Below are 27,499 nucleotides of genomic sequence, written 5' to 3'. Positions count from 1 at the left end.
ATCACACTTATTCAAACAAAGTTTCACATATAAATGCTGTTGCTTTATTATAGTTGCTGTCTGATATCCACTGTAACAAAATCAGAAAACAAATTAGTATAAGAATTAAGACCCAGAATAAGTAGCTGAACCTTTTGGATACAGAAATACATGTGGCCAGTCATGAATAAAAGAGACAAAACATAATCAGATGTGTAACTCTCATACAGAAGTTTCAGTGCACACTTGGAATCAGTAATTACTGAATTAATAAATAATTAAAATAACTAACAAAATCTCTCATTTCACTGGAGTGCTCTGAATAATGAATTACCAAGGACACCTTCACATACAGAAACAACACAGCATACAAACAATTCCAGCCTTTCAGATACAGGACCCGATTTGGGCTTCAGAGTTGGCAAAGAACAGACCTCAAAAAGATAAAGATTTGATAACATGGTATTGTGGTAAGTCATATGCACCCTGCTCTAAAGAAACCCAAAAACCAGAGCATACTTTCTAGGAACACAAAGACAAACTAGTCACCAGAAAGATATGCTTTCAAGACAGCCTCTCCTTCCTCAACTACAAAAGGAAAAAAACCACTTACAATTGTAAAAGTTAACTTTTAAAATATTAACAAAGGAAGTCTCACAAATATAAGGGAACTGTCACGCGATGCTTCAGTAACAGAGGTGCTGATGAAACATCAAAGGAAAATGGAAGCACATTTTTGGAACCATAACTTGCTGATGTGTTCTTGCTCAGAGCAAGTAAATTTAGGGTTTTCTTTAGCCTACTCAAAACCACCTAACCATACAATTCATTCTCTTGAAAATACTAGCACCTCTCCTTGGTGAAGGACACTGGCTTCAAACAAAACAACTCAGTGGATCACTGAATCAAAGAGATGAACACTTTGATAGAGTAACTGAAGTACCAACAAATATACCATTTACATCGCATATAGTTATTTGAGGTTAAGGAACTGAGGCTTAAAATTCTTGACTTCTAGAATTTATGGACTTTTTTTAAGGATTCAAAGAATTTTTTTCATTTTCATGAGCCTCAACTGCAAAAAAAATTAATTTGTTACAACCAGAAGGTTATATGACAAGTATAATAAAGTTAAAGACAGGCATTTGATTAGCTGTTTTGCAAGATCTCCCTTCAAGGCCAAACTGAAAAGCTATTTACATAATTATTAAGTAAGAAAGCTGCAACAGGGGCAAATTAGAAACTAAGAGCATGATACGACGGCAATGACAGATATTCTTTTCTTTACAGAAGCTCACACTTCAGGTTGCATTACCAAGCATTTATGCATATAAGGGAAAACAAGAATCAAACTGTTTTCTTTCCAGAGATGAGACATCTTCAAGACATTTTGCAATCACTTTCAAGTTCAAGCTCTTATTCACTGCTAGGACAGCACAATATTATTCCCATTTGACAGCTAACACAAAATACAAGTTGCTTTGCTACAGGTACAAACTAAGTAAAGTAATTTTAACAGAAGGTTTCTTCCTCCCAGCAGAAACATGTAATTTTCCTTGCTTATTCTCACATTACATCTACGTTATTTCCTTTCCACTAAGATTACCTGAATTGTTATTACATTTAGCATTCATGGAGGTGAACATCCAGGCACAAAATAACTCTCCTGCATGGAAGTTCAGTGTGATACCAGCACCTTCACTGCTCTGCCCATACTTTCACTGTTACATTTTTCTTTCAACGCTGCGAGTGGAAAGCAGTAAGGAGTGCCAATTATGAAATGGATTTGTGCTACAGACAGATGGTCACTGGCATGACACTGATGTCATACTCTCCACTTACAAAGTTAAAGGCAAATTCTCCAGAAATCAAACACTACCACACTGTAACAAGTGCCATGGTTGGGAATGACATGGAGCAAACACTTCTCTCATGATCACGCACTGTGCTCTTTGCTGACCATTTTTAAGTGAGCACCACAGGTACGAAGGTAACCTTACATTCACTGCTGAACAGCAACAGCCGGTGTGCCCCCGCCTTTGAGAAACACTACAACTCCCATGGGCCTCATGTGCTTACTTGCTGGTCAATAAACACTGCAAATATTTCTACAGCTTTCATACATGTTTACTTACACATTTTTAATACATTTGTTGCATCACATTTAGCAATAACTTGCAGGACCAAGACTGCGTGTTTGTTATACAGAATTAGCTACTCAGGTTCTGAAGAGGTGATCTCCAAGCTTCCTCATACAAAACAGAGTTGTCAACATCATTTACTGTTGACAACTGTGGCTTACATACAATGTGTGACTAGTTAAAAAAGCCCTTGCGTTTTGGTCAGCACTAACCACTGCTTTTAGCATTGTGTGATTAAGACCTGCTCAGAACAAAACAAAACAACTGGCTACTGAAAGACAGTAGTGATTCCTTTGGATGAGGCAAGGGTGCAAAGCTTTTAATGCCAGTTCTAGTGGATGCAGAATGGTAGCAAAATAAATCAGTAAAGAAGTCAGGGAATAAAAACCAACACATGTGAAAATTATCTGCTACAGCATGTAATTAAAAACTTAAAATTTACCACACTCGAAAGAGACAATTCTGAATCTCCTTCTGCCCCTTTTTCTTTTGAAATTACACCTTAATTTTGCACATTTTCATGCGCTTCCCCGTCTGGAGACAGTTCACTCTGCAGACACTGAAAGCGGTAAGTAAAGCTAGTTTACATAAGCTGCAGCCCTACAACAGCAGTGGTTAACTACACATCATCTCCGACCACTCCGGTTGCTCCCCAGTTTTCGTTCTGGAAGAGCAGGTCTGTGACAGTGACAGGACACTGTGTCACCTTGTCACCTGTGCAGGGCACTGCAGAACCATCACTCAATGCGCTCCCAAAGCTGAACTGCATTGACCCCGAGCAAGCAAGGCACGCAAAGGGACAGGACTTTTAAACGCGAGTGCAAGGAGATGAGGGGCATGCCAGTTACAGTTCGGCGGTCTCTTTCCACCAAGAGGGAGCGGACCCGACAGAACTACACCTCGAGATCTCTGCTGTACCAGCCCACGGCAGCGCGGTTACAGCTGCAGACCCAGGGTCCGTCAGAGCTGCTCTTCCTCTCGCCACGTCCCGGGGCGCAGCCGGGCCGGCGCGGGGCCTTTCCGTGCCGCCGGTGCCGCCGGGCGCTCCCGTCCCGCAGCGCAGCTGCGGCGGCCGCGGGGAGCGGCACCGCCCTCAGCCGCAGCCCCGCGCGCGCAGCCCCCCGCGCGCGCAGCCCCCCGCGCGCGCAGCCCCCCGCGCGCGCAGCCCCCCGCGCGCGCAGCCCCCCGCGCGCGCAGCCCCCCGCGCGCGCAGCCCCCCGCGCGCGCAGCCCCCCGCGCGCGCAGCCCCCCGCGCGCGCAGCCCCCCGCGCGCGCAGCCCCCCGCGCGCGCAGCCCCCCGCGCGCGCAGCCCGCACCTGTTGCGCTGCGCCGCTCGCAGCCGCGCGCGGCCCGCAGCCCCTCGCGCCGCCCGGCTGACTCACGCGGGGGCGCGGGACGCGCAGGGGGCGGGGCCAGCGCAGCGCGAGCGCCGACGGGTCCCTGCCCGGGACAAAACAGGCAGAGACAGTAGCGACACGTGGGTGCGCGTCGGGAAGTCTGCGAGGCGCAAGGAAAGAGCCCGGAGCCGGCCCGGGAGGGATCGGTGACAGCGCCAGCGCCCGCCTGACCCTTCCTGCTCCGCAGACCCGCCCGTCGCTGCTGCCTTAACGGGGAGCGGGCCTGTGCCGCAGCTGCCGCAGGCCCGATGTAGAGCTGCCCCCGAGGAACGGCCCGGCGTGAAGAGCGGCGCTGCCGCAGGCGCGTGTGCGTACACGTGTTTGTGCCAGTCATGCACACACGTCTGTGGGTGGTATTCCACAGGCATCTGTTTCACAGAACACATTTAAATATGTACACATAAACACACCGATGTGTATATGCACAATATGCGTCTACACCTCTGTGTGTATATGCACATACATATGCCATATATCTATAGATACACATCGCTACATGGGCATATACATGTGTTTCTATTTGAGCAAGTTTGGTAAAATGTGCTTTTAAAGTTGTGCCACCTCTTAGTCGAGTATTTTTTATGTTGCCTGAAATTTCATTTAAAAACTATGGTTCTAAAGACACGTATAGGCTCTCCTTTATAAATTCTTACATTTTTTAAGGATAAATATTAAACATTTCTATTAGAAATATTTAATAGTTCTATTTCTATTAGAGTGTTTCCTCCACTAACTGGAATGATTACTCCAGTTTTGGGTTTTTTTCAATAACAACAGTCATCAGCTTTCTTTAGTATGCTTTCTTCATTTGTCATCTCTGGCTACCTGGCAAAAGTTGGATAACTTCTCTTTGTGACAGTATTTCCCCTCTACTCCCTGATGTGCAGACACTGGGTGGTCTGGTTGCAACAAGACAGAGAAATTGTTCCTGGCTTCCCAATACATTTTTGCTTTAAAGAAATAATTATGCTCAATGAAAAAGTGTTATTCTTGAACATCAAAACAGTGAAGCAAAGGGAAGATTTCATGTGGTGCATTCAAATGAAAACTGAAGGACCTAGTGGGTCAGCAGAAAAATACCACAAGACGATGTCTGCTCCCTCAGCCCTTGTCATTTTCCGTGTGTTAGTCCTAGGAAGCTGCACAGTGAGTCCTGCTCATGCAGGACTATATGAAGAGGACTTTTGGCTGTCCACATCCAGGGTAAATACATTCCCTTCTCTACAGTGGGCAGGATTAATCAGTTTGCTCTGGTTTTTCTGACATATGGACAAGACCATCAGCTGCAACTCACTGCATCCCTTGGACACGTCATCCAGCGGGGACAGACGGGTCCCCACATAATGTAAATGCCAAAGCAAGGGCAGTCAATGTACAGCTCCTGCAGAAAGCACAGCTCAGACACAGTGCTCAGAAAATTCACCTGAGAGCCCAGAGGCTGAATTCTGAAGCCTAGAGCTGCTACAGGAAGGAAGGAAATCAAGGCCTGTTCCTGTGTGAAACATATCCCTTCATTTTCCAACTTACTACACTGAGAGTTGCTTAACTGAAAGAAAGGCGTACAAGCAGAAAGTCTGGATTTATTAATTCTCCAACTTCCAGTATAAAAAATGTTGGCTGTTTTTGGAGGGCATATACCAAAGGAACTGAAGTCAATGGAACTACTCCAGAGGTGCATTTGGAGTTTCAAAGGAAAACTGCAGAAATCACAAGACTCTTTGAGGCAGAGATCTCATGCAAGTCATATGAACTGTTATTACAGACACAGAGGGATGAGGAGGAGCAAGGAGAAAAAAAGAGATACAGTTTAATTTAAACAGGACAACATGGGACACATGCTGTGTGTAAGTGCTGTCAGACCAGGATGCAGCAGCTGCTGTTCAGAGAGAAGAAGCTCCCAACAAATCCAAGGCCTTCAGCACATGGAAGCAGTGACTACAGCAGAGGTATTTAATATCATATTGTGATACTTCTGCATTGAGATAGGGTAAGCCTGGGTGCTGTCACTTGTGGGAGTGCAAAGCTGTCCCACTTGCTTCTAACCAGACAGCACCAAACTTTGCAGCTTCAAGCTTGTGAAGCTACTGACAGAGGAATCTGTACCTTAGATGACAATAAGTGCCTCCGATGTGATGAGCAAGAAGAGAAGATTGCACTCCAGCAAGTTCTATGCCAATGAGAGGTTGTAAAACAGGGCGGTAGGCAACAACCTACAGTTCTGGAGGAGGCAGCATGCCACAGATTGCAAATCCTGTGTTGTCAAATTATAATCCATTCAATATTGCTACTTGGGAGGAGCTTGAAGCCTGCTTGCCATTCATTGCAACCTTTTTTATAGTTGTGTAGTGTACAGCACTGTTATGCTGTATGGGCCAAATTAACAGGCTATGTAAATTATACAGTGGTGAAGAAGGAGGTGAGAGATGAGGGATTAAGGGGGAGAAGAATACATAAATGTAAACTTCCTGAAATTTCACTTCTGCATTTGAGTTTTGGTCGCTGCCCTAACAGGTTATTTAGAGATGAATAATTAAAGGGTAAGGGAGAACAACATCTATTTAGAATGATGCTGGCAGAAGTACCCTCTGCAGTTTCTTCCCCTTAGAGCCAGTACTGAAGATCTGTGACTGGTAGAGAGAGAGATGAAAATGATCTGCGTTGCTCAAAGCTGCTGCAGTTGAGAAGAAAAGAAACTAATCAGTAGAATGGTAGTTTGCCAGTGACACAATTTGTTCCCTTTTCCTATGCCAGCTGTTACATGTAACCAGAGCATCCCTTTCTCTACCCTCTCCCTGCAGCTCCACACCCTGCAGAGCTGGAGGTACAGCACACAGGGACCTTGGAGTTACACTGATTCTTTTCAGGAGCAGGATGTTGTGGAGAGGTTCAAATGGGTGAGGTGCAGCATCCATAGAGCCAGAAAGGAGATATTTTATCCTATGGTTATTCCAGCCATGAATCAGTACTTAATTACTGAATGACCTGCTACTAGCTTCTTGTTCTAAATCGAAATACCAATTTCTTTATGAAGCAGAGACAAGACATCCCATTTGGAGCTGCCACATCCTATGTACATCTAGAGAAGCTGTGTGAAGGATCCTGTGCAACTGTGTACAAGGGGATCAGCAGGTGAGCAATACTGCTTTCCCAGTGCTTGCTGAAAACACCTCCTATGGCAAATCAAAAGTCCAGTTTTGCCTTTAACATGATATTTACAAAGCCCCATCCCAATTTTTCAGGGAACTTCTCCACTGCAGCCATGAAGGCACCACTAAAACTCTTTGATCCACAGCAATGTGCCAGGAGATTGTCTGGCTGAATCAGGGAGGGAGCAAAGGTTTTCCTTTAAGTGAGGGATCTCTGCATAATTGAAAAATTGGGCATGAGGTTATACTGCCATCACAGAGGGGCAGTAAAGCTGTGAGAAGGTGGGGCCACTGCTCAAAACCATGCTCCAGCAATACTTGGACAGCAGCACAGTGCTTCTTTGGCCAGGTGGGCTAGCTCTCAGCTCTCTGCTAATGAGCACAAGATGGAGGAGGTTTGTAATTCCCTTCTGAGCTTGGCCTGGGTGGGTCAGCAAGCCCTAGAAATTTTGCTTGGGTGTTTGCTTGGGAGACTGTTAGTGTTATCATGCCAAGCACTGAGAAGCTTCATGTGACTTTCTACTGTGACCTGACAGGATCAACAGCCAGGTGGTGGCACTGAAAGTGATCAAGCTGGAGGCAGAGGAAGGAGTGCCCTTTACAGCCATTCGGGAAGGTAAAACACAGAGAAACATCACCCTTGAAGAGCATTTGTTTTAACCTGGAAAAGCTCCATGATATCTCCCTCAGTCCTTTCTTGCCTATTCAATGTGCTGGCTGTCCTTCTCCCAAAATCCTGTTTCCTTATCCTCTCATAAGGATGTCTTCATGCTGGGCTGGACGGGCATGCAATGGACAGAGAAGGAACCTCTAGCATATGTGCTTGTGAGAGATGCATCAATGCCTGTGATAAGGCAAGTGCCAGCTGCAGCCAGAGCAGGTTCTTTCTAGCAGTGTCAGGGCTCCCTTGCACCTTCTGCTTGCTGCCTCCTTCACAGTTGCTTTCTCACTCCCTCTAGAAACTGCATAGCCCTCTAGAAACTAGACAGCTTTTGCCACTGCTGCATTGGGCAGCTGTAGACTTGTTACTACAACCATGACACTTTCCTAGATGATACCTGGAGCATCACAGATCCCAGCCTGAAAAGAGATACTTTCAATAAAACTGATGTTTAATAACATCTGTCATTTCAGTCCAGTGAGGAATTCTTCTTCTCAATCGACTTTGTAGAGCATTGGGCAGATTTCTCAATTTCTTGGAGAAATAAATGATTTTGTGCAAGTGCTTGATTTTGGCTGAAAGTATTTACATTTCCCTACAGACTAAGTTCACAGGCCTGCTTGACTGAGGCTTCTCTTTTCATCTGCTATACAATCCCAAGAAGACCATAATCTGTTTTCTTCCATACACAGAAATATGCAACTGTTGTGCCAGTCTGTTTTATGGTATTAGTGAAAACTATCCATGTAGGATGACATACATGAGGTTCTTTCTAGTTCTTACTGCACTTGTGAAACCAGGGTTAATCTTGTGACGGGGATGGAGAGTCAGGGACTAGATGTGCCAGGTTTCACAGAGCAGCAGGAGCACAGAAGGACTCTCATGGCAGGCAACTCAGAATAACAAGAGAGGTCACTGAATCCACTCCAGGTTTATAACAGTAATTAAGAAAGAAAGCTGGACTAAGTCCTTAGTCCGATTCTGTGTGAAAGCAGAGACATACCTAAATATGCCTATTTAAAAAATGGCTTGTGTTATGTTTCCTATACACTCATTTGCTGTGGTGCTTTTGCTCTGCATTTACACTTGTAGCCCACCAGTAAAATAAGCCTTAAAAGCTTTATCTGCATTGAACTAATGATGCGCCAAAGATCAGCACCCCTTTAACATGCTCTACTGGACAGGCTGAGAGTCTTAACTTCATTCATTATGGGAGAAAACAAGGGTGATCCTATGAAGGGTCTGCTTTAAGTAGGTCTTTTGTGTACTGCTGAGCTTTGCAGCATCTGACACCTCAAATTTACAATGTAAGTCAGTAGCAAAAACAAAGCACAAGATTTATTAACGCAGTGCATTCTCTGCTAGCCTGGAGGAATGCGCTCCCCTGACAAAGAGATGCTTCACCCCAGGAAGCCCCGCAGAGACAAAATGCGTTTCAAGCTCGGTTCTGGCAGTAGCACCTGACACCCCAGCAGGGGGTTGTAGAAGCAACAAAGTGAGGAGCAGTTCCCAGAAGCCTGACTGAGGCACAGGCACTGAATCCTCCATTTTACTGTGGTCCCTCTGTGCTGCCCCTCTGGAACAGTAACTCTGGTCATATGGAATTTTTGAGGTATCACAGAGTCAGGCTATCATGTTCTGTAGCAGATGGGCTCTAGCCAGAGTATCTTTACTAGGTGCATAGGCAAGTGTGCAGCATGTTTAATATAATAATAACCATACTGCTATGCACTGGGAACATACTGGTGGTAGCTAAATGGACTAGTATCAGTAGCAGAGGCAGTTTAGCTGTAGCAACACCAAGCTCTGTGCAAGAACTGCTTTACAATCCAGTAGTTGTGCTGAATCAGGCGTCCCTTACTGCTCAAAAGTCTCAGAAGTGACACAGGCTTGGGCCAGAGCTCTGTCATACGGTGTAACTCTGGCAGTAGGGCTTTTAGAACCAGGTTAAATTGTTATGGTCGCAAAAGGCAAGTGCTAATCCTGTATCAATTTGCTTTGTCGGCATGAAACTCTTCAATTATCTTTTTCAGATTGTGTGAAAAACCAAAAAGCAGCTTTTAATTGTGACCAAAACTCTGTCTCCCACAGCTGGCCCTTGTTCTGTTTTGTGTGCTTCAGCTAATTCAGATGAAACAAGATTGTATGCCCATGTCTTATTTGAATGAAATTTATAGCACTGCATGGTCTGACAGCAAACTAACTTGGTTTTAATCAGCAGCAAGAAGTGGGTCTGGAACAGCTCTGAAGCTATTCTGCTATGTCAGAAGCAGAAATAAAATCTCAAGTCAGGGACATCTGCTTTTTGGGGGCTTTGGGGCTTCTCTCTGTGTAGTTTGTGTTCCCTGTCTGTGAACAGCTGGGTCAGATTCTTCAGTTGTGCCAGCAACCTGCAGGCAAAGTAATCCCAGCTTCACTTCTTCCCCACATTCCTCCTCTGTACAGAGTTACTGCTATATTGTCTCATACCTAAAGTAGCAAATAATTAAGCTGTGCACACTGAGAAGCTGAGTTTCTGCTGAGAAGCTCCTTTCATACATGTTCTGACTGGAGCCTGTTCTAACATAGCAAACTCAATTCACAGCCAAAAGACTCAGAAGGCTGCAGCTCTTGTCTTAGCATAAGTCAGTGCTCTGTGGTCTATATAGGGCCAGGGACTCTGCCACGTGCTGCCCTCTGCATCACCACACCCTGGATGTAACAAGGCTTGGCAAAGGCATGCCAGGACCTAAGGACCAGGGACACACAGTTGCAATGATGCTTTTGGATAGTTAGGCTGAAAGAAAAGCATGCCAAAGTTTTATAAATACAAACAAGTTACTATTCACTCAGTAGCTTCATCATCTCTGTTCTTAGAGTTTTTAACCAGAGACAGTAACCAATATGCACAGAACTAAACTCAGAATTTAGCTTATACCTACAGCAATTTCTTTTTGCAGATTTTTGCTCTGTTGTTGTGAAGCTGGAAACTGATAGAGACAGCTTTTCCTGGAAGTCTCTTGTAAGGGCCCTGCTGAGGGCACACACCAGGAGGCAGATGGGAGAAGAATAAGAAGCTCAGTGACAGGCTGGAGGCTGCTGCATTCTGGCTCTGAGAGCTCCCAGGTCCTCCCTCTCAGCATTTACCTTGAAGAAATGACTTCTCTTCAACTTATAAGCTGACACATGGGAACTGTGAACTGCTGTTTCTGACAGAGGCAAGATCCCACCTCTGGGAGATGGATGGGCTCCTGCCAAGCCTGAAGCACTGATGCTTGCTTCTCTGCAGAGCTGTTCCATCCTCCTTCAGGCTCAGTAGCTGCTACTTCTTACAGAACTGCCAAGTCTGAACTATTACTCCCCAGTTTTTTATTTTTGCTGCCTTGTTTTGTGCACGATCTCCTTCCATTTCCAGCAGCAGTAAAGTTGATCTTCCTTTTGTGTTTTCCCAGCTTCTCTTCTCAAGTGTTTGAAACATGCCAACATTGTACTGCTTCATGACATTATCCAGACCAGGGAGACACTAACATTTGTCTTTGAGTACATGGTGAGTTGATGTTTTTCTAGCTTCCTGTGGAGCTAGTACTGGGAAGTATTGGGAAGTGCCTGCAGAATGAATTTACTGCACTATAAGACATCTACAAAGAAGCAAGTTGTAATGCTGTAGTGCAGTGATTGATTTTCCTTCTTGATCTCCTGCCTTCCAGCACACAGACTTACTCTTTTCTTTCTGCATATGTGACAGCTGTATGCAAAAATAATTCCATGTCTTGTGTCCACTGGGGTGACATTATTTACCTCCATTCCTGTCTTGCCAGCACAATAAAAGTACTGTTTTTGAGCCACAGCAAGGATAGGAAATAATGATATGAGCTCACATCCCAGCTGGGGTCAGATTTGGCACTGACCCCAGTGGCTTACCATAACCAAGCTGTGAGCTGCTCTCATGGGGCAACCAGGGTACCAATAAAATTCTCCACTTGAATCGTGCTACTTCTCCTGCTTTCACAGATAGCTTCTGTATTTTCTTTAGGATTAGGTTGACTATGTCTTCTTATTGCAGCTTTATGGTTAGTTCTGGCACAAGTATGAATTCTGTTAACCAGCAGCTTCAGGTCACAAATGCTGGGTGAGATAACAGGCCAGCCAGGTCTCTGATATGGCCCAGAACTTAAGCACATGCTTGTGTGCTGCATCAGATGTTCACCTAGGTGAAATAGGCAACTTTGTAGCAGTTGCATATTTTTCCATTTACAGAAGGGGTGTTGTTGCTAGAGGCATTTTACAGCAGAAGCTTTGCCTCAAGTTCCTCTCTTTTATTTAGCACACAGATCTAGCACAGTACATGGGCCAGCATCCTGGAGGACTCCATTCATGCAATGTTATGGTGAGTTCCTTAGAAGACTTATATCCTTTATGGCATGAGGAAGAGTTATTTTCCACTATGTATGGTCACTGTAAATTACTTACTAATATATATTTGTTGCATATATGACAAAAACTTGGGAGAAAATCTACTTTTGATGATATAACAAACTCCCTCTCAGTCTCTAAGCCTTTTTTCAGTTAGCCACTCTTCCTATTTCCTGAGCCTACAAGCGGACATTTAGCTTTTGTGAACAATGACATCTTGTGGCAAGGATATCTATCTACTCAAGTTTGTGTCCTCTTACTGTTACAGCACATTATTCATCTCTCTAATTAAAAACTCTCACATCTCACTCTCTTCTAATTTTGAACTATCTTCATATTTGCAGTCATTTAAGTCCCTTTTGTTTCTCCCAAAGCTTTTGGGATTGCTTGACTGGATCTGAGCACAGCAAAACATGTACCCTCACTTTATAGATTGATGTTATAATAGTCTCCTGCTCTCCTTTGTATGCTTATTCACATTTAATTAACTTTCAGGACTGCTGCTGCATGCTGGCTTAAGGTTCCAGTGCAGATATCCTCAGTGAATGCCTGGGCCCTTTTCCTGAGCAGCTTCAGTTAATTTATCTTACAGCTGTCAACAATAACTTTGTATCTTATCAAACTGCCTATTCATCTGGCTTTGTCAGATCTCTCTGAAGTTTCTCACTGTCACTTGTTATCACAACTAATCTAAATACTTCTGTCATCTTCAAATGTTGTCACATTGTTCACATCTTTTTCCAGATAGTTGTTAAGCAACACCAATTCTAATGAAGTTTTTTGGGCCCTCGGATTTTAAACATCTTTAAAGCTCAGATACATCTGAGATGCAGTGTAGTAGTTTTGGCACAGATCTCAAGGGTTCTGCTACCAGACATGCTCGTAAAGCACATGGAGCACATGGCTGTAATATGTACTCACTGGCAGTTCTGTGAATAAACACTAGCCAGCTGCTCTGCTTTCCTGTCCAGAATACTCACTGTCAGCAGGAACTGAACTGCAAAATTATTTACTGCTCCTTCAGGAGGGTCATCTAGCTTGTTTCATTTTTGCTGGCAAATGCAGTTTGTTTTTTCTGAGTGATTCCTATGGAATATAAGTATGTAGAATGTTATAGGGACAGTTTTCTGGTACAAAAATGACCTATGGGTGTCACTGTTTTTCCTCCTCTTCAGGTTAAACCTCTGGTGAAAAATATCTTTTCTCTGGTGAAGTCTTATTACTTTTGCTGTGTTTTCTTTCTATCCATTATCCAACTTCATATTCTGTTTCAGCCCAACTTATTTTACCCCAAGCTTATTTAGACTATGATGATGGTGGAAGTTAGATATTTATTTATTGGCTTCCTTTCTTGCTTGGTTTTCTTCTTCCTTGCTTGCTTTGTTCACCATATCTGATTTGCTGTATTTTTAAAATCAGGTCTTCATTTTTTCTCCCAGCTTGAAACCAACAGTTCCCTTTGCCAGGTCAGTCAGTTCCTGCTCCACTGGTGGCATGTGAGGTGGTCATGGAACCCAGTCATCTGGTGCCATCTAGTTCAAGGGGGCAAATCTTCAGCTCCTTAGGCTTTCATTTTGTTTGGCTCTGTGCCTTTGTATCTTTGTCTTGAGCACTGCAGCTAGCACAGCTGCTGTTCTGAAAGCTGGGGTCTGTATTTTGGCAAGCTGACCTTGCTCCTGCAATCAACAGTCAATTTCTAAAGAAAAGTTAAATTTCCAAAATGTGCATTTATGGACCACAGTTAAACTGCCCTCCTGGCAAAATAGTCTACCCTGAAAATCTCAGAAAGCTGTAAGGCAGTCATAACCCACCAGAGTTTTCTCCTCCTCAGCCAGCTCTACTAATTTCTGGGATTTTTACTGGTTTCTTACTTGCTTTGTCTCTGCTTTGTTCCAGGGTTCTCCTAAAGTTCAAAGTTAATGTATCAATGCAAAGTCACACAAAATCATTTAGGTTTTTTGTTGGCTTTTTCCAGCTCTTCATGTTCCAGCTTTTGCGCGGCCTGGCTTACATCCACCAACAACACATTCTTCACCGAGATCTGAAACCCCAGAACTTGCTCATCAGTTGCCTCGGTGAGCTCAAATTAGCAGACTTTGGTGAGTCACAGTTTGGATACAGCTGTATATCTGCTCAGGCCAAAGCTGTAGCATGCATATAGATCTGTATCCACAGCCAATTAAGGCAGAGAAGCATAACCTTTTCTTGAACTTCAGGAAACTATTTCTGTGGTCAGTCCAGCTTTTCTTGTATTTATACTGATAGGTGCAGGGATTAACCTCATTTAAGTCAGAGCAATTACTGCCATGTAAAACTCGCTCAAGAGAACAAAGAATCAACCCCTCTCTGTTCAGAAAATAATAAAATGTGTAGAGTCCACAGCAATGTGTGACCCAAAAAGCTTTCTTGGCATTGGTTTGGGATAGCTACTTTAATCTCAAATGATAAAGCCTTGCAAAACACAGCCTATTACTTGATTTGATCTGCCCCAGAGGTATATTCCAGAAACACTTTTTTTGTCAATTGCTTGTAAGCTGCATTGAGATTACTTGTGTTTAAAGAGAAAATAATGTCATGTTTTCAATTTTTATGATCTATGTACTGTACAGGTAGAAGAACTGTCCTAACACAGCATTTTTTTGTTGGTTTGGTGGGGGTTTTTTTGCAGGCCTTGCTCGTGCTCAGTCCATCCCCAGACAGACATACTCCTCTGAAGTAGTGACACTCTGGTACCGTCCTCCTGATGTGTTGCTTGGAGCTACAGCGTATTCTTCTGATATAGATATCTGGTACTGACCAATACCAAAGCATCTGGGGTTCCCTGGGAAAAAATTATTTTCATCTGAATAAATTACATCAGCCAAAGTTACAGTAGATACTGTTGTAAGTAGAGGAATTAACACCTGTGAGCAGTAAATGTGTGACCAGTGTGGAGTTTTGTGGAAGTTTCATAGAAGTTGTTGGAAATGATGTCACTACATCTCAGCTATGAATTGATATAAACATCATCTGATAATATTGATGAGAGATATGCATCTTGTCTGGTAATGTGTATGGAGCATTTTTGTCTGTCTTGCAACAGAACACTTTTGCTCAATGCAAGTGTATCTGTGTAGTTGGCTGAGTGAGTAGTAACTCTCTGCAGAATTGGCTTTGTGGAAAAACAATGGATCCACAACTGCACCATCAATTACTTAGACCTTGGTAGCAGAATGTGGCATTAAAGGGCTTCTCAATGAGTCTGGAGATAGAAAGGTGTCTGAGATTTTAATTATTTCTGTGATATTTTGTCCTTCTTCTCAAAAACCATGTCTCAGATGTGGTTTGTATTTCACTCAGGAGAAGGGCTGTGTCTGTTAAAGCCTTGTTTCCATATGAGCTCTACCCAAAAATCTTGATGTGTTTGGGAATCAAAAGGAAACAAGCTTCACAATCATAGACAGAAGAGGACTCTCTGAGAGTGGGGAGAAAACAGCAGAGGATGAAGGCTTTGCAGGGTCTGAGCAGCCTTTTGGGCTGGCTTGGATGTGCAGCTGGGCTAACTGTAAGGTTCATCAACCTTCTGGCTCACTTCTGCACCAACCTGAGCCCACTTCCAGCAATACAGTCCTGACATGCTCATGGACAGTGTGCAGCTTATGAAGTTCCAGGAGACCTTCCTTATTCTGGCAATTTTACATCTGTAGATGGTATTGCTGCTTCACCCTTTCTTCAGGCCAGTTAATCTTCTGCTTGTACCAGGACTTATTCTTAACTACTGCAGAGTCAAAGGCTGGGAAAGAGTAGGAGTGCAGCAGGCTGAAGAATGTGTGAGATGACTGGCTAAGTTTACAAACAGCAAAGCTCCAGGTCTTCACAGGCTGTATCTCCCTCCAGAGGTCTGCAGTTTATCAGGCACTCCAGTGACCTAAGTCTGGATGGTAGGTCAGGGAAACGGAAGTTTTTAGATTGTTTATTTCCCTAGGACTGCTGCTAATTTAATGATTTAAAGACTTCTCTAAGGAGAAAAACCTTGCTAAATTCTAATGGCTTCCAGCTGCTAAGCCAGTCTAAATAGTCCTGTCTACTACCCCCACTACCTGTCATTTTTCCCTCCAGACAGTCTCTCAGAAATGTCTGCTGAGTTTGAAGAACCTGTCTAGCAGATTAGAGGGTTTGTATCAGGCATAAGCCTGTTGGTTTTTTTCCCCTGAAAGCTGACCCCTGTCCAAAGCCAGCTATGCACAGAAAACATGTCATTTCTGCCTGTGCAAAACCAACATCCCCACTGCATAACTCTGCTCTGGTGTAATGAACAGCAACGTAGGAATGGTGTACAAAGATCCCAGCTCTAGCAGCACAGAACTCTCCGTCCCACTGAACTACATCCACACTATAGGCACCTTTGTTACAACGCCTCCTTATAATAACAACATTCAAAGTGTTTGCCCTAAAGAAAGATGTCACGCTGAGAGAATAGAGAGTACTTCAGTGAGCTCTATTCAGTAACTTCCTCTAACAAGAGTCATTTATTATCTTGATGTACACTGCATTTAAGTTCAATTTTTGTCTATTAGGAAATAATGTGAATTCACACAGATGTTACTTGTCTATTGGGAAGAAAGGAAAAAAAGCCCTATGTCTTTTGGATGCTGCAATTTACATGAAGGCAGGTCAGAATGCCCTTGGTAATGGCATGAGACAGTGGGTGTCAAAGCCTTGGTTTAAAGAAACCAATTATAGCAAAATAAAACATTATTGCAATTCATGCATAGTGTGCTTGAGCAGCAATGCTGTCAGTGGGAGGCACACGGGAAGTGAATGAGGTCTTGAATAGATGAAGAAAGAGATATAGAAGGAGACTTGGTCGCTCTTGGACTAACTAGAAAAGCTGCTTTAATCTCTCTGTATCTCTTTTCTCTTTCCTTCTCCCTCACTATCTCTTTGGGACTTTAGAAGATTCAATTAAGGGATTTCAGGGAGATTACACTGCATATCAGAAGGCATTTTTTTTTCTTTTTTTGAAAAACACCAAGTGCTTTATATACAGCCACATTAATGGTTGCAAACATCATGAGTGCCTTAAGATGTCTTCTTTTCAGTCAGACTTTCCTTGCATAATCTTCCATTAAAAAAAGAAAAAAAAAGAGAGAGGAAAAAAAATCACAGTGATCTTCCATGGTAGATTAATGTAGAATAGGAGTTCACATGCAGTCATTTAACATGTACCTGCCAGGCTCACGACAGCCTTCTCCTCAGCCTGGTTCACAGTGCCCCTCCATGCCAAACTGGGAGATTGGCTAAGGGCTCCACTGTACAAACCAGGCTTGCTCATGAACAAGAGGAAGTATATATTTCTGGTTAAATATAAAATTGTCATCTCCTAGTGCCAACAAAAACTCCCAAGCACAGAGAGGGAACTGTGGGATGCTGTAGAGATATCTTAAATCTTAATCCCGATGAGAATATTTCCATTGTGAGATGCAGCACTGCAGACTGAGGGCAAAGTGCAGTGTCCAGACCTTCTCCAGGGATTGCAGATGGATACAACTGTACTGTCTGAATCACCTCTGCTAATGCTCCCTGAATATCCCTGTAACTTCTCCTACTACTTTAACTGTCACTGTTTTGATTTGTGTGCATATCTGGCACTTGGTAAAATATAATGTTTAAGCATCTTCCCAAAAGACCCCTCCCTCTGCCTTATCTCTTCCGAAGGCAGTTTTATAGGACTGAGACCCTATTAGAAATTTATAGACTGGAAGGGGTAAGAAGACTTGAGAAATTACTATTAGAGTGGCAAGAAGGAAAAGGGGGAAAGCAAAACAACCCCAGGTCTAAGTATTTAGAAACATTTAAAAGTAAATGCTTTTGAATCATCCTCATTATCAGAAGGATCCTCATAATGCTCTCAGAGCTGTCACTGTAACTCTCAGAAGGAAAGCTGAGGCCTCTACTGCAAGGCTAATATGACTACCATTAGTTTTCAAAGTTCCTGCTCTTGCCAGTCTAATGGCCCTTTCTAGCTAGGATATCAGAATGCAAACTGTGGTGGAACATCAGCATCACTTGTTCCAAAAACACAGAAAGCTGTTTCTCTTCCCCCTACAAATCAAGAGTACCTAAATTGCTTTGACCATACCCAGTTGAACTTGTGCAATGCAATCAGCCGATTACAGCAGCTCCTGTGGTTGCAAAATAGAGTGAGCCATTTGGGCATGTACATCAGCTGTGAAAACAGTCTTTGTATGACACTGGGCTCAGTAGAATCTATCTGTGGGCTCCAAAGTAATGTCTAATCATGTGATAGTGCTATGAAACACCAGAAAAACTCTATGTTGCAAAAGCTGTGGATTTAAGTTTCATGATGCCTAGACTCTGTAAGAGGATATTAGACAAACAAAGAAGCTCATCTCACAAGACTTGCCAAAGTTAGGGCACAGGAAGCTAAGGGAAAGTGCAGCAGAAATGTTTATGAAACCAGTGTTAGATATGGATCTGCAAACAGGCTGGCACCACCTGGTGTGCAAGGATGACCAAAATAAATACCACAGATGAGCTCCATGCCAGGGTTTCAACTGACCACAACCAAGTGGGAAAGCAACTACACTATTGCAAAAACAAGGTGCAGAGGGTAACACAGGAGTACAGATGATCAGAAGATATTACCAGCTAATGCTAAGCAAGTGAAAATAATACTTCCATAGCTTTTAAGACAACACTGGGTTTTCAAGAGATGAGCCTAAAGGACTCAAATATGATATAATCAAAGAAGAATGAGACTGAAACCTGAGGAGTTGCAATGGGACTTAGTGAAAAGACAGAAAACCTAGGAAAAAAAATTGAAGGAAATTATTAAAAAGTAAAATTAATATATAGTATAATAAGAGTTCGGAATAGTTGCAAAAAGGCAAGTCTACCTTGATCACAATTATTTCATCATTAATGCCATGAGGACTAATCCACCTTAGTAAAATGAAGCAATTTGGCGCATGTTGGGTTTTTTTAAGCTGTCTGGTTTGTTTTGGCACAAGTGTACCGCAAGGGATGACATAAAAATAAGAATATTTTAACTGCTATTATGACCAGGTTTTTTATGCTATGAAAACTTGACTTCAGCTTTCCAAAGAGCTAATTGCTTCTGAAGGAAAATAGCTATAGTAGTTAATGCTTCTGGGTTCTTTCTGCATCTAATACATCCTTCAAGCCATGAAGTGTGTAGTACCTCCCTGTTTATCTTTCCTACTGTAAGTACTCCAGTTTTGTATCCTTTTCTCATGGAAAGTCCATCCACAGGCTTCTGCCATTATCCTTTTTCCACATATTTTGTAAAAGGATTAATGGACAGAGAAACAATTTTCTTGGTACTGGATAAAAAAGATAGTGTTTAGTGAGCTCCTTTTCCAAGGATATCACCTGTCTTGACTTGCTGGAGAAAAGTGAATTTTTTTTTTTCAGTGGGTGGTGCTGATGAGAAAAAGGAAATGGGAACAGACTTGTATGGAACCTTGACTCCTTTAGGTTTTTTTCTGAAATCCTAGAGGCATGTGAATGTAACTTATCTTTGGTCTGTTCCTGTCCTGTTTCACTTGTGCTCTTCTATCAAGATTTCTGCATTTACAAATCAGAATTTCTAAATTTCCATTCCAACTATTATCTCTGCCTCTCTCCCCGTCCATCCTAACAATCATGTTATATATAACATTTATGTGAACAAGTTAATACCTTGGGTTTCTTGCAGGAGTGCAGGCTGTATATTTGTGGAAATGATCCAGGGTCAGCCAATATTTGCAGCAACTTCTGGTACTCATGAACAGCTGGAGAAGATCTGGGCGGTGAGTAAAATACACTCTGAAATGGAAGAGAAAAAGAATCCATTGCTCCAGCCTACTTAATTTTGGAGTCCGAAGCATAGGTTCTGTGAATAGCAGAAAAAATTTGGTCTAATCTGCCAAGTTCATAGCAGACTTTGTAACCCATTTTATATTTGGCAACTTTCTTACAGACACAGGAGTAAATCAAATTACTTCCTTTTGATGTTTGTCATCTCATCAAAAATTTAAAGCAAATTAAAATTACATCAAATTGAAGAAGGCATAAAACGTGTGCAGGTACTGCAAATCCTGTAGCTTCTTTTTAAGTCCTTTACTAACTGTAGGATACAGTGCACCACATTCTCACAAAGGAGCTCTAATACTGCTCTAGAACTACCTTGAAAATGGCAAGACCCTGAGATTTGTCAGAGATCCCTCTTCACTTTAACTTGGCACATTTTGTATCATCCAGTGCAGCTCTAGAGACTGATTTGGCATAATAGAAAGTGTGAAATTACTTTATAAAGCGAATGAGAGCAACATATTTGGGTGCTTCCTAAGTTGTTTTTTCTGATGGAGAAACAGTAACCCAGAGCTGCATTCCTAGAGTTGGTTTGGCAGAACTGAGGCAGTCAGCAGCACTGACAGGTTCTGTGTGTTCCCAGCCCTGTTACTGACTCAACAGCAAAGGCAAACTGTGCATTCATCTTAGGTCTTGCTGTAGGTATCACTTGGTCTGTTCAGTCTGGAGAAGAGGAGGCTGAGGGGAGACCTCACTGCAGTCACCACTTCCCTGTGAGGGAAAGAGGAGGGCCAGGCACTGATCTCTGCTCTGTAGTGACCAGTGACAGGAACAGAGGGAATGGCCTGAAGTTGGGTCAGGGGAGGTTTAGGTTGGATATTACAAAAAGGTTCTTCACCCAGAGGGTGGCTGGGCACTGGAACTGGCTCCTCAGGGAAGTGGTCACAGCCAAGACAGCCAGAGCTCAAGAGGCTTTTGGGTAACACTGTCAGGCATACGATGGAATTCTTGAGGTATCCTGTGCAGGGCCAGGAGTTGGACTCAATGATCCTTTTGGGTCCCTTCCAACTCAGCAGATTCTGTGATTCTCTGTCTGCCCTTTCACATTTCCTCCCAAGGATTTACTCTTATGCAAAGAGTGTTTCTGAAACATGGGTTTTCAAAGGAGAAAGTACAGAAAAAATAAAATTCATTAAAATAATGAGAAATTACTTCATAGTCATTAGACTGCTGCATTAGACATCTGACTGTAAGTCAGATTTTTCCAGCTTAACCACTTCATGCAGAAACACTCTTGTTTGGTAGGGTTTTCCTCTCTGCTTGTAAGTAGGAATGTGATTAAAAGTCAGGTAAGTGCATCCAGTTCTTAGACTTGAGTTCAGTCAATTTAAATAAATGCTGAATTTCTCTTTCATAGAGAGTGGCGGGAAAAAAGAATTCTTGGGGGGGGGGCGGGGGGAAATCCATACTTGGCCAATTAACAAGGTTCAAAGCCGAGCAGGGTCCAGTTTCCAGTTTCTCAGGCTATCCTTACACTTATGTCTCTGAAATCTCAGGATACATTTCCTGTGGTTTTGCATTAGAGGGTTGTAGCACTATCATAATTTCTATGGTATTATAACTAATACCATGATTAACAGGATTTGTGCCACAGAAGGCAAAAAAAAACCCCCTTATTTAAAAATCATGAGGAATTTTAAAGAGATATGAAATAATTAGTGCTTTTCACAGGAGGTTTTATGCTATTATACAGCCTGGAATGAGGCTCTGTGTTAGACCAAGATTTCAAAGCTCCTTAGAGGCTTTCAATGTCTAGCATGAGATATTTTGCTGAGTGTGAGGTTCAGAATGGGGATTCCTACTGTTTTCTAATAGTCAGTTGCTTTCATGTACTACTACTAGAGGTACCCTGCACTGGTAGAGAGACTGCATTTATGTGCATGAGTCTGTATCACCCAGTATGCTCATCTCCATGTGGGACTGTTGGTTCACACACCATATAGATACATGGTTGGAAAATCTCCCTTCCGTGAAATGTGTTTGTCCTGTTGAATCATCAGGACTGACTAGCTGTCATTTTACCAAAAATTGTTCTAGAGGCAAGTACCACTTAAAGCAATCTCCATCTCCCATCTCTACACCTGGCTGCTCATTGCTGTGTCACTTCTCACATGTGGGGCTACATGAACTGGGAACCCTGCAACTTTGTTTTCTCCCTGGCTTACTCTAAATGAGAACAGCTTTGCCCTTCTCATCCTCTGGCTGCACAAACAGTAGCCCTAATGAGCACTGGTACTCATGAAGGCATGGCACGGGAGCAGGGCCAAACGTGAAGGGAAGGCTGGCAGAGTTGGTTATGGAAGCGTGGCATGAGTGAATGAGAACCCCAGCATCTCCAGTTTGCTCATGGCATGGAGAGCAAGCAAACCTGACCAACTCAAGATCCATGATTCAAATTTTAAGAGGGAGGGCATAGGATTTGCATGCAAAAGCTCCATCTTATTGATTAACATTGTGCTGAGAAGGACTTCATATGAGCTGGATTAGGCTACAGAATGCCACCAGGGTGCCTCTGCTGCTGAGCCAAACATTGTGCCAAATGAATGACTACAAGGCTCCTCAACACAAAACACACAATAGGACTTCCCAACAAAATTAAACAAAATCAGCTATGTTGATTCCTTCAGCTAAGTCATCACAGGAGAAGCAGGCACTTAGAGGGCAGAGAGAAAGAACACCATCTTAAAGCACTTGCTGAAACACAAGCACTGTAAAAATGTTTCTGGCTGAAACTGTGTCTTCCCCAGTGGGCTGAACTGACCTGCAACAAGACCTTTCACTACAGAGTGTACAGAAGTTGCTTTGTTTTTTCTGATGACATGGACCAGAGAGTTGACATCTAGATTTAGGGTGGATACACAACAGGTAAAATAATTGTCAGAGTATAATTAATTTCAAATAAATAACTGTTACACATTGTCTGATTTGGCAAGGAACCTACTAAAGATCCAGACTGGGGGAAAAAAAGAGAAGAGAATGGAAGAGGAAGAGATCACTTTCCCATTACATTGGAAAATAAAAAGAGATGCAAGTTTACAGGTCAGAAAAGCATATTTTGTAAAGAAAAGGCTCAGAAAATGCAAATATAAATATAAATTGATACAGCATTCAGTGATTGGTGCTCTAAACACTTTCACTCCTCAATGCAGTAAAATGTAATATTTGCTATAATCATTATGTAGAAAACTATAAGCACACACAAGTAATTATTTATTTAAATTCTTCACCAAACAAAGCAGAATGCTGAGCTGACCCTGGCAAGTATGATTTTACTATGCATTGAACTTACCCAGTTTCCTCTTATGCCTGTAGAACTGATGTTTAACAGCTCACAAGAAACTGTGAAGAATGAGGACCCTCTGAGCAGGGCTTCCTAGAAAGCTAACCAGGAAGCCCTTTTTGCTTCCAGGATAGCAAAAAAAGAGCAAATTCTGGATTCAAGTTCAAATTCCAACTCTTTTCTGTACACAGAGAGTTTGCTTTGGGCAGACTTGTTCTAGTCACATGATCCACACATCAGTGAAGAAGGCATCCTCACCCAAGGTGTCAAATCACCAGTGGTGCCAGACAACTTGCAGTGTCCTCAGCAGGCTGAACACTGTGAGACACCTTCTCTTTGGGGAGCTTTCAAGCTTCCAAGGCTGATTTTATAGGTGAGCACAGACAAGGATCCTCCCCCTTAGTCTTTGCTGTGGCAGGCTGAGTCCATAAACAGCTTGGAACCATGGGCCACAGCAACCTGCTTCTCTTCAGAGGCCACCGTGCTAATGTGTGCCAGCAGTGAGGTGCACACCCTTCTTGTGGCTGTCTTCTCCAGACAGCTGCAATTGTCAAGCTGTTTCCTAGCTGTGAGTGAGAAAAACAATCAACTACCTGATGCTTTACAACTACCACAAGCTGGCTTTATATTTCTTCCTTCTTTCATGTATTTTTTCACTGATGCCTGTTTTCTTGCAATCTTAATACAAACTTTTGGGAGGCCAAGTTCCCCATGTCATATATCTCAGCTCACATTTTAAGGAACAGAAATTGTCTATCATATGCAAAAGGTAACTAATGCAATACAAAGCTAGTGTTGGAGAAGAGAAAGGGAATAAAAACCCTGAAACTTTTAATGTTAAAATTTCACTGCTTTTTAAGGAAACCTGATAATTCTGGGGGTTGTCTGAATGAAAGCTTTGAATGCTTGGAGATAGCAGTACTGATTTATACTACCATTTCACATGCTGTGAACTCTTCTTAAATATGTGGCTTTACTGCTTTAGCACACATGATCCGTATCAATAGGCACAGGGCACTTTGCATGAGTTAAGTAATAATAATAAAAACACTAAACATCCACAACTGCAGAAAAATAGATATGCTCAATCTCACACATTTCAGAAACTAAAATGAAGTTGGAGGAGGCTTTACTGGCCCAGACTTTGCTCAGTGAGCAGCTACTACTGAAGCCCACAATCCCCAATAAAGGCCAAAGACACTGCTGAAGCTCTGTATCCTTCAGAGTGAGGCTCTGCTACCAGACCTGTCTGCCAGCTTTACTCTTTTACCTCAGAAGGCAAGGGTTTCTCAGAGCTCACAGCCTGTGCTGCTGCTGTACATACCAGCTGCTGCACATAGCAGCTGCTGCCAGTGCAGGTGGGCACAGAGCCTCACCCAGTGCAGCTCTGCTATGGGAGGACACCTTCAGCACTGGAAAGGGCTCAACTGTGTGACCCCCGGCTGGCAAACACAGGCAGCAGTGGCACCTGGCAGTGAAGCTGCATATGCCTTCACTGATGTTCCCAGCAGCAACAGCATTCAGTCTCAGCAGGAGCTTTTCTACTACATAATCAAGTGCTAAAATGTCAGTGTCCTTTATGCACAGTGGTAGATCCAGCACCAGCCAGGGCCAGTGTAATTCTGCATTGGTTTACAGGGAAGGTCAGTCACTCTCCTCTGAGAGTGATTCCTCCAACTCCACACGAAGGCAAAGAATGGGCAGAAAGAGGTCATTGTTCTTCTCACTCTCTTCTTTTGCAGGTATTGGGGGTCCCAACTGAAGACACCTGGCCAGGACTTTCCAAGCTCCCCAGCTATAACCCAGGTAGGATTTAACTCATGAGAAGGTCAGCTTTTCTCTGAGCCACTAGCCACTCCATTGTTGGGTCAGTAATTCTTACGAAAAATCCTGTGCTTCAGTGTTACTAAATCCCTGAGCTACTTAATGACAGTGCTGTTGTAGGACCTTCAACAACACTGGAATTGGCTTCGTTTACAATCAGAGGTATGTGTGTGGCAAAGCTGCCTCACTGAGTGCTGGTGTATATAAGTCTAATAGAAGATTTCATTGCTCAAAGTCTCACAGTGTATTTAGTCTCCACTCCTTAGTGGAATGGAGCAAAGAACCAGTGTCTTCTGGTTTAGACTGGAAAAGCTGACAGACACCTGGAGATGCAGTTTATCTGAACTTTCCTTATTTTTATGGAGATTGGTTTGGGGACCTTTAAACCTCAGCTTTAAAGGTCACTGTCCCTGATTTTGATGTCGGCAAGGTGAGAAATCTGTGTGATTTACAAAGCTGGATTCTTTTATTTCCACATGAGCTGGTAGAGAAGTCTGTGTCCTGAACTTCAAAGGGCCAGTTGTCTCTTATTTTGATGTGGGCAGGTTGAGAAGTATGCTTTGAAAAGCTAGCTCAGTCACTCTCCCTCTCCCTCTCTCTCTCCTTTTCTCTCTTTCTCTTTTTGTTTAATGTTTTCTCCTGGGAAAATATATTCAAGTGTCAGTGAGGGGGAAATGATGAGCACTGATTCTCAGCCTCTCAGCAGGATCATTCTGTAAGAGAAATATTAAAGTGAAATATTAAAAACCCTAGAATGTGAAATTCAGCTATCCACAATCTAGCCATTCTCTCTCACTTATACCATAGGAGAGTGGTGGGGGGAGCCTGTCTATCTGGACAGGGAAAAAAGAACAGGGGGGAGTGGTGGAGGGAGAAGAGTGCTTTGAGCAAGAGGTTTACAGGTTTAGTAGAGCATAGTAACATCTTTTCAAAGAAGGGGGTGTTGCTCTGTGACCCAGTCCAAGATGCCCCTCCTTTGATTCTAGTGTATGAACACTAAACAGCCCCCATTTTCACATGGTAGCTGAGATTGGCTGAACAATAACCTGGTCTCACAGTCGAAAGGACGGGAATCTTTCACACAATTAGCTGAGACACATTAATCAAACCAGCGTGAAATGGGAATGTGTCGCTGTCCACAGCAAGTTTAGTTTGGATAGCAAGCAAGCACAGAGCAGACAGCTGGAGGAAGCATTTTCTTCTCTAAGTTGTAGAAGGTCTGGCTGGAGTCTACAAGTTGAGAAGAGTAGTTCGGGGGATACAGAAATGCTCATGTGTGGGAGGAACTAATCACGAAGAATTTTTTTATGCCAGTCACCTGCTAATACGAAGCCTCAAACATACAAACTCTGAGTGATGATGGTTAGATATCCTGGTGCTATGTAGAGGCACAACCTAGAAATGCAAACATTAAGGCTATGTTAGCAAAGAAACTTGCACAGACAACAAAGAATGTGAGTGCCTCAAAGTGCTCTGAGTTCCCTCAGCTCTGTTTTGTCTGAGTAGTAGTGCTGTCCTCTGCTGCTCTGGAGGGTGCCAGTGGCAGGGCTGGGAAGGAGAGGACAGGCACCTGGACAGCAGGGCAATTGCCCCAGTTAAGTTGAGTCATCATAAGCAGTTTTCATGCCTGACTTGCTTTCAGACTCGATAGAAAGTTTCCCTACTGGACTCCAGAGGGGCAGAACTGACCTGTGCTATGCTGTGATACTGGGGTGCTGGTGCCTTTTGTGGCTGGACCAGACAGAAATGCAGGACTCAAAGGACACTTCTGTTGGAGCATCCCACAGAGCTGGCAAACACATGGAAGATGCTACATCAGTTTCAGCAATAGCTGTGTTAGCTGGAGAGGCAATATCTCTTTCCCCTCTTGAGAAACTAAGGGTCTGTGAGCTGTTCCAGCCACATACAGGAACAAAGCACTTGGCTTACACCTGGATTACACAAACCAGTCTGGACAGAAGAAGGCTAATCTAAGGTTGGACTATTTATCCCACTCATAAACTAAATCAATTCACTTTTTTATGAGACTGCTGGTAAAAAGACAAATTGGTATTTTTGCTTAAAGCTAAATGCCATTTATATGCTTCTGGCACTTCCCCTCTCTTCCCTGATGCACAAATGCTGTTCCCCCCCTCCCCAGAACATGCTCAGCCCAAATACAATCTGTGGAGTCAGCCTGAGAAAGCCTTCTCTCCTGAGGTTATTCCCAGACCATTTGTGTGAATCTGGGTGCCTGGGTTGGTTCAGATAAGCAAACAAACTTTGGAGCTCTTCCCCAAATCTAATGGTTTGAATTCTTTTAGCTAGTCCTATTGATGTTCACACTGAGCACAGGCAGCAAACAAACAAACAGGTTCCTGCCCGCGGCAAGGAATGAACACGGGCAAAACAAAGCACTGAGGTGTGATCCTATTCTCATTGAAGTTGATGGCAAAACTCCCACTGGATTCAGCAGCGTAGGCTCAGCCCCAGACTGAGATTGTTACTGGAAGGGTTCCTGGGCCAGGTGGGTTAGTAGGAATCTTTGAAATGAAAGCTGGAAACCTTTAGATGTTTTCCTGTCACTGCTGTGGGCTTGAGCACATCCTGCTGCACTCTGAAAAGGATACAGCATGGGCTGTGGGGTCTGAGTCAGGCACACACAGGGCAGCTCCTCTGCCTCCTCTGTGGGCAGCTGGCAAGGGATGAAATGTGCAAAGGCATTTTTAACTACCCTAAATCCCAGTGTCTTGCACAAAGAAGTTCAAGAACAGCCTCATGCCCATTCCCTACAGTTTGCCAAAGTCCCAACCTGACTCCAGGTG

The 27,499-nt window shown here is 43.3% G+C and overlaps 2 protein-coding genes across 3 annotated transcripts in view; one reads left to right on the top strand and one right to left on the bottom strand.

The window, feature by feature from the left end:
• ALS2 (alsin Rho guanine nucleotide exchange factor ALS2) overlaps nucleotides 1–3,551 on the bottom strand; it is a 36,992-nt gene extending 33,441 nt beyond the window's left edge. Inside the window, exon 1 of one of the 2 annotated variants that reach the window (XM_021555454.4) lies at nucleotides 3,437–3,551. The gene's annotated coding sequence lies outside the window, so the exon portion shown is untranslated. Of the gene's footprint in view, nucleotides 1–1,585; nucleotides 3,151–3,436 lie in introns of those variants that run through there. The other variant, XM_021555455.4, reaches the window with a different exon arrangement.
• CDK15 (cyclin dependent kinase 15) overlaps nucleotides 3,505–27,499 on the top strand; it is a 41,055-nt gene continuing 17,060 nt past the window's right edge. The window contains exons 1-11 of the mRNA XM_085584724.1: nucleotides 3,505–5,480; nucleotides 5,920–5,933; nucleotides 6,269–6,411; nucleotides 6,552–6,646; nucleotides 7,200–7,279; nucleotides 10,756–10,850; nucleotides 11,628–11,690; nucleotides 13,692–13,815; nucleotides 14,385–14,505; nucleotides 19,437–19,530; nucleotides 24,614–24,677. Coding sequence (XP_085440850.1) covers nucleotides 5,344–5,480; nucleotides 5,920–5,933; nucleotides 6,269–6,411; nucleotides 6,552–6,646; nucleotides 7,200–7,279; nucleotides 10,756–10,850; nucleotides 11,628–11,690; nucleotides 13,692–13,815; nucleotides 14,385–14,505; nucleotides 19,437–19,530; nucleotides 24,614–24,677 — 1,030 coding nt within the window. The 5' untranslated portion in view covers nucleotides 3,505–5,343. The remainder of the gene's footprint in view (nucleotides 5,481–5,919; nucleotides 5,934–6,268; nucleotides 6,412–6,551; nucleotides 6,647–7,199; nucleotides 7,280–10,755; nucleotides 10,851–11,627; nucleotides 11,691–13,691; nucleotides 13,816–14,384; nucleotides 14,506–19,436; nucleotides 19,531–24,613; nucleotides 24,678–27,499) is intronic.

The sequence above is a fragment of the Lonchura striata genome, chromosome 7 (assembly GCF_050655825.1).
Source record: "Lonchura striata isolate lonStrDom1 chromosome 7, ASM5065582v1, whole genome shotgun sequence".
Taxonomy (NCBI): domain Eukaryota; kingdom Metazoa; phylum Chordata; class Aves; order Passeriformes; family Estrildidae; genus Lonchura; species Lonchura striata.
The sequence above is the reverse complement of the archived record's forward strand: the minus strand, read 5'-3'. Positions and strand labels throughout refer to the sequence as shown.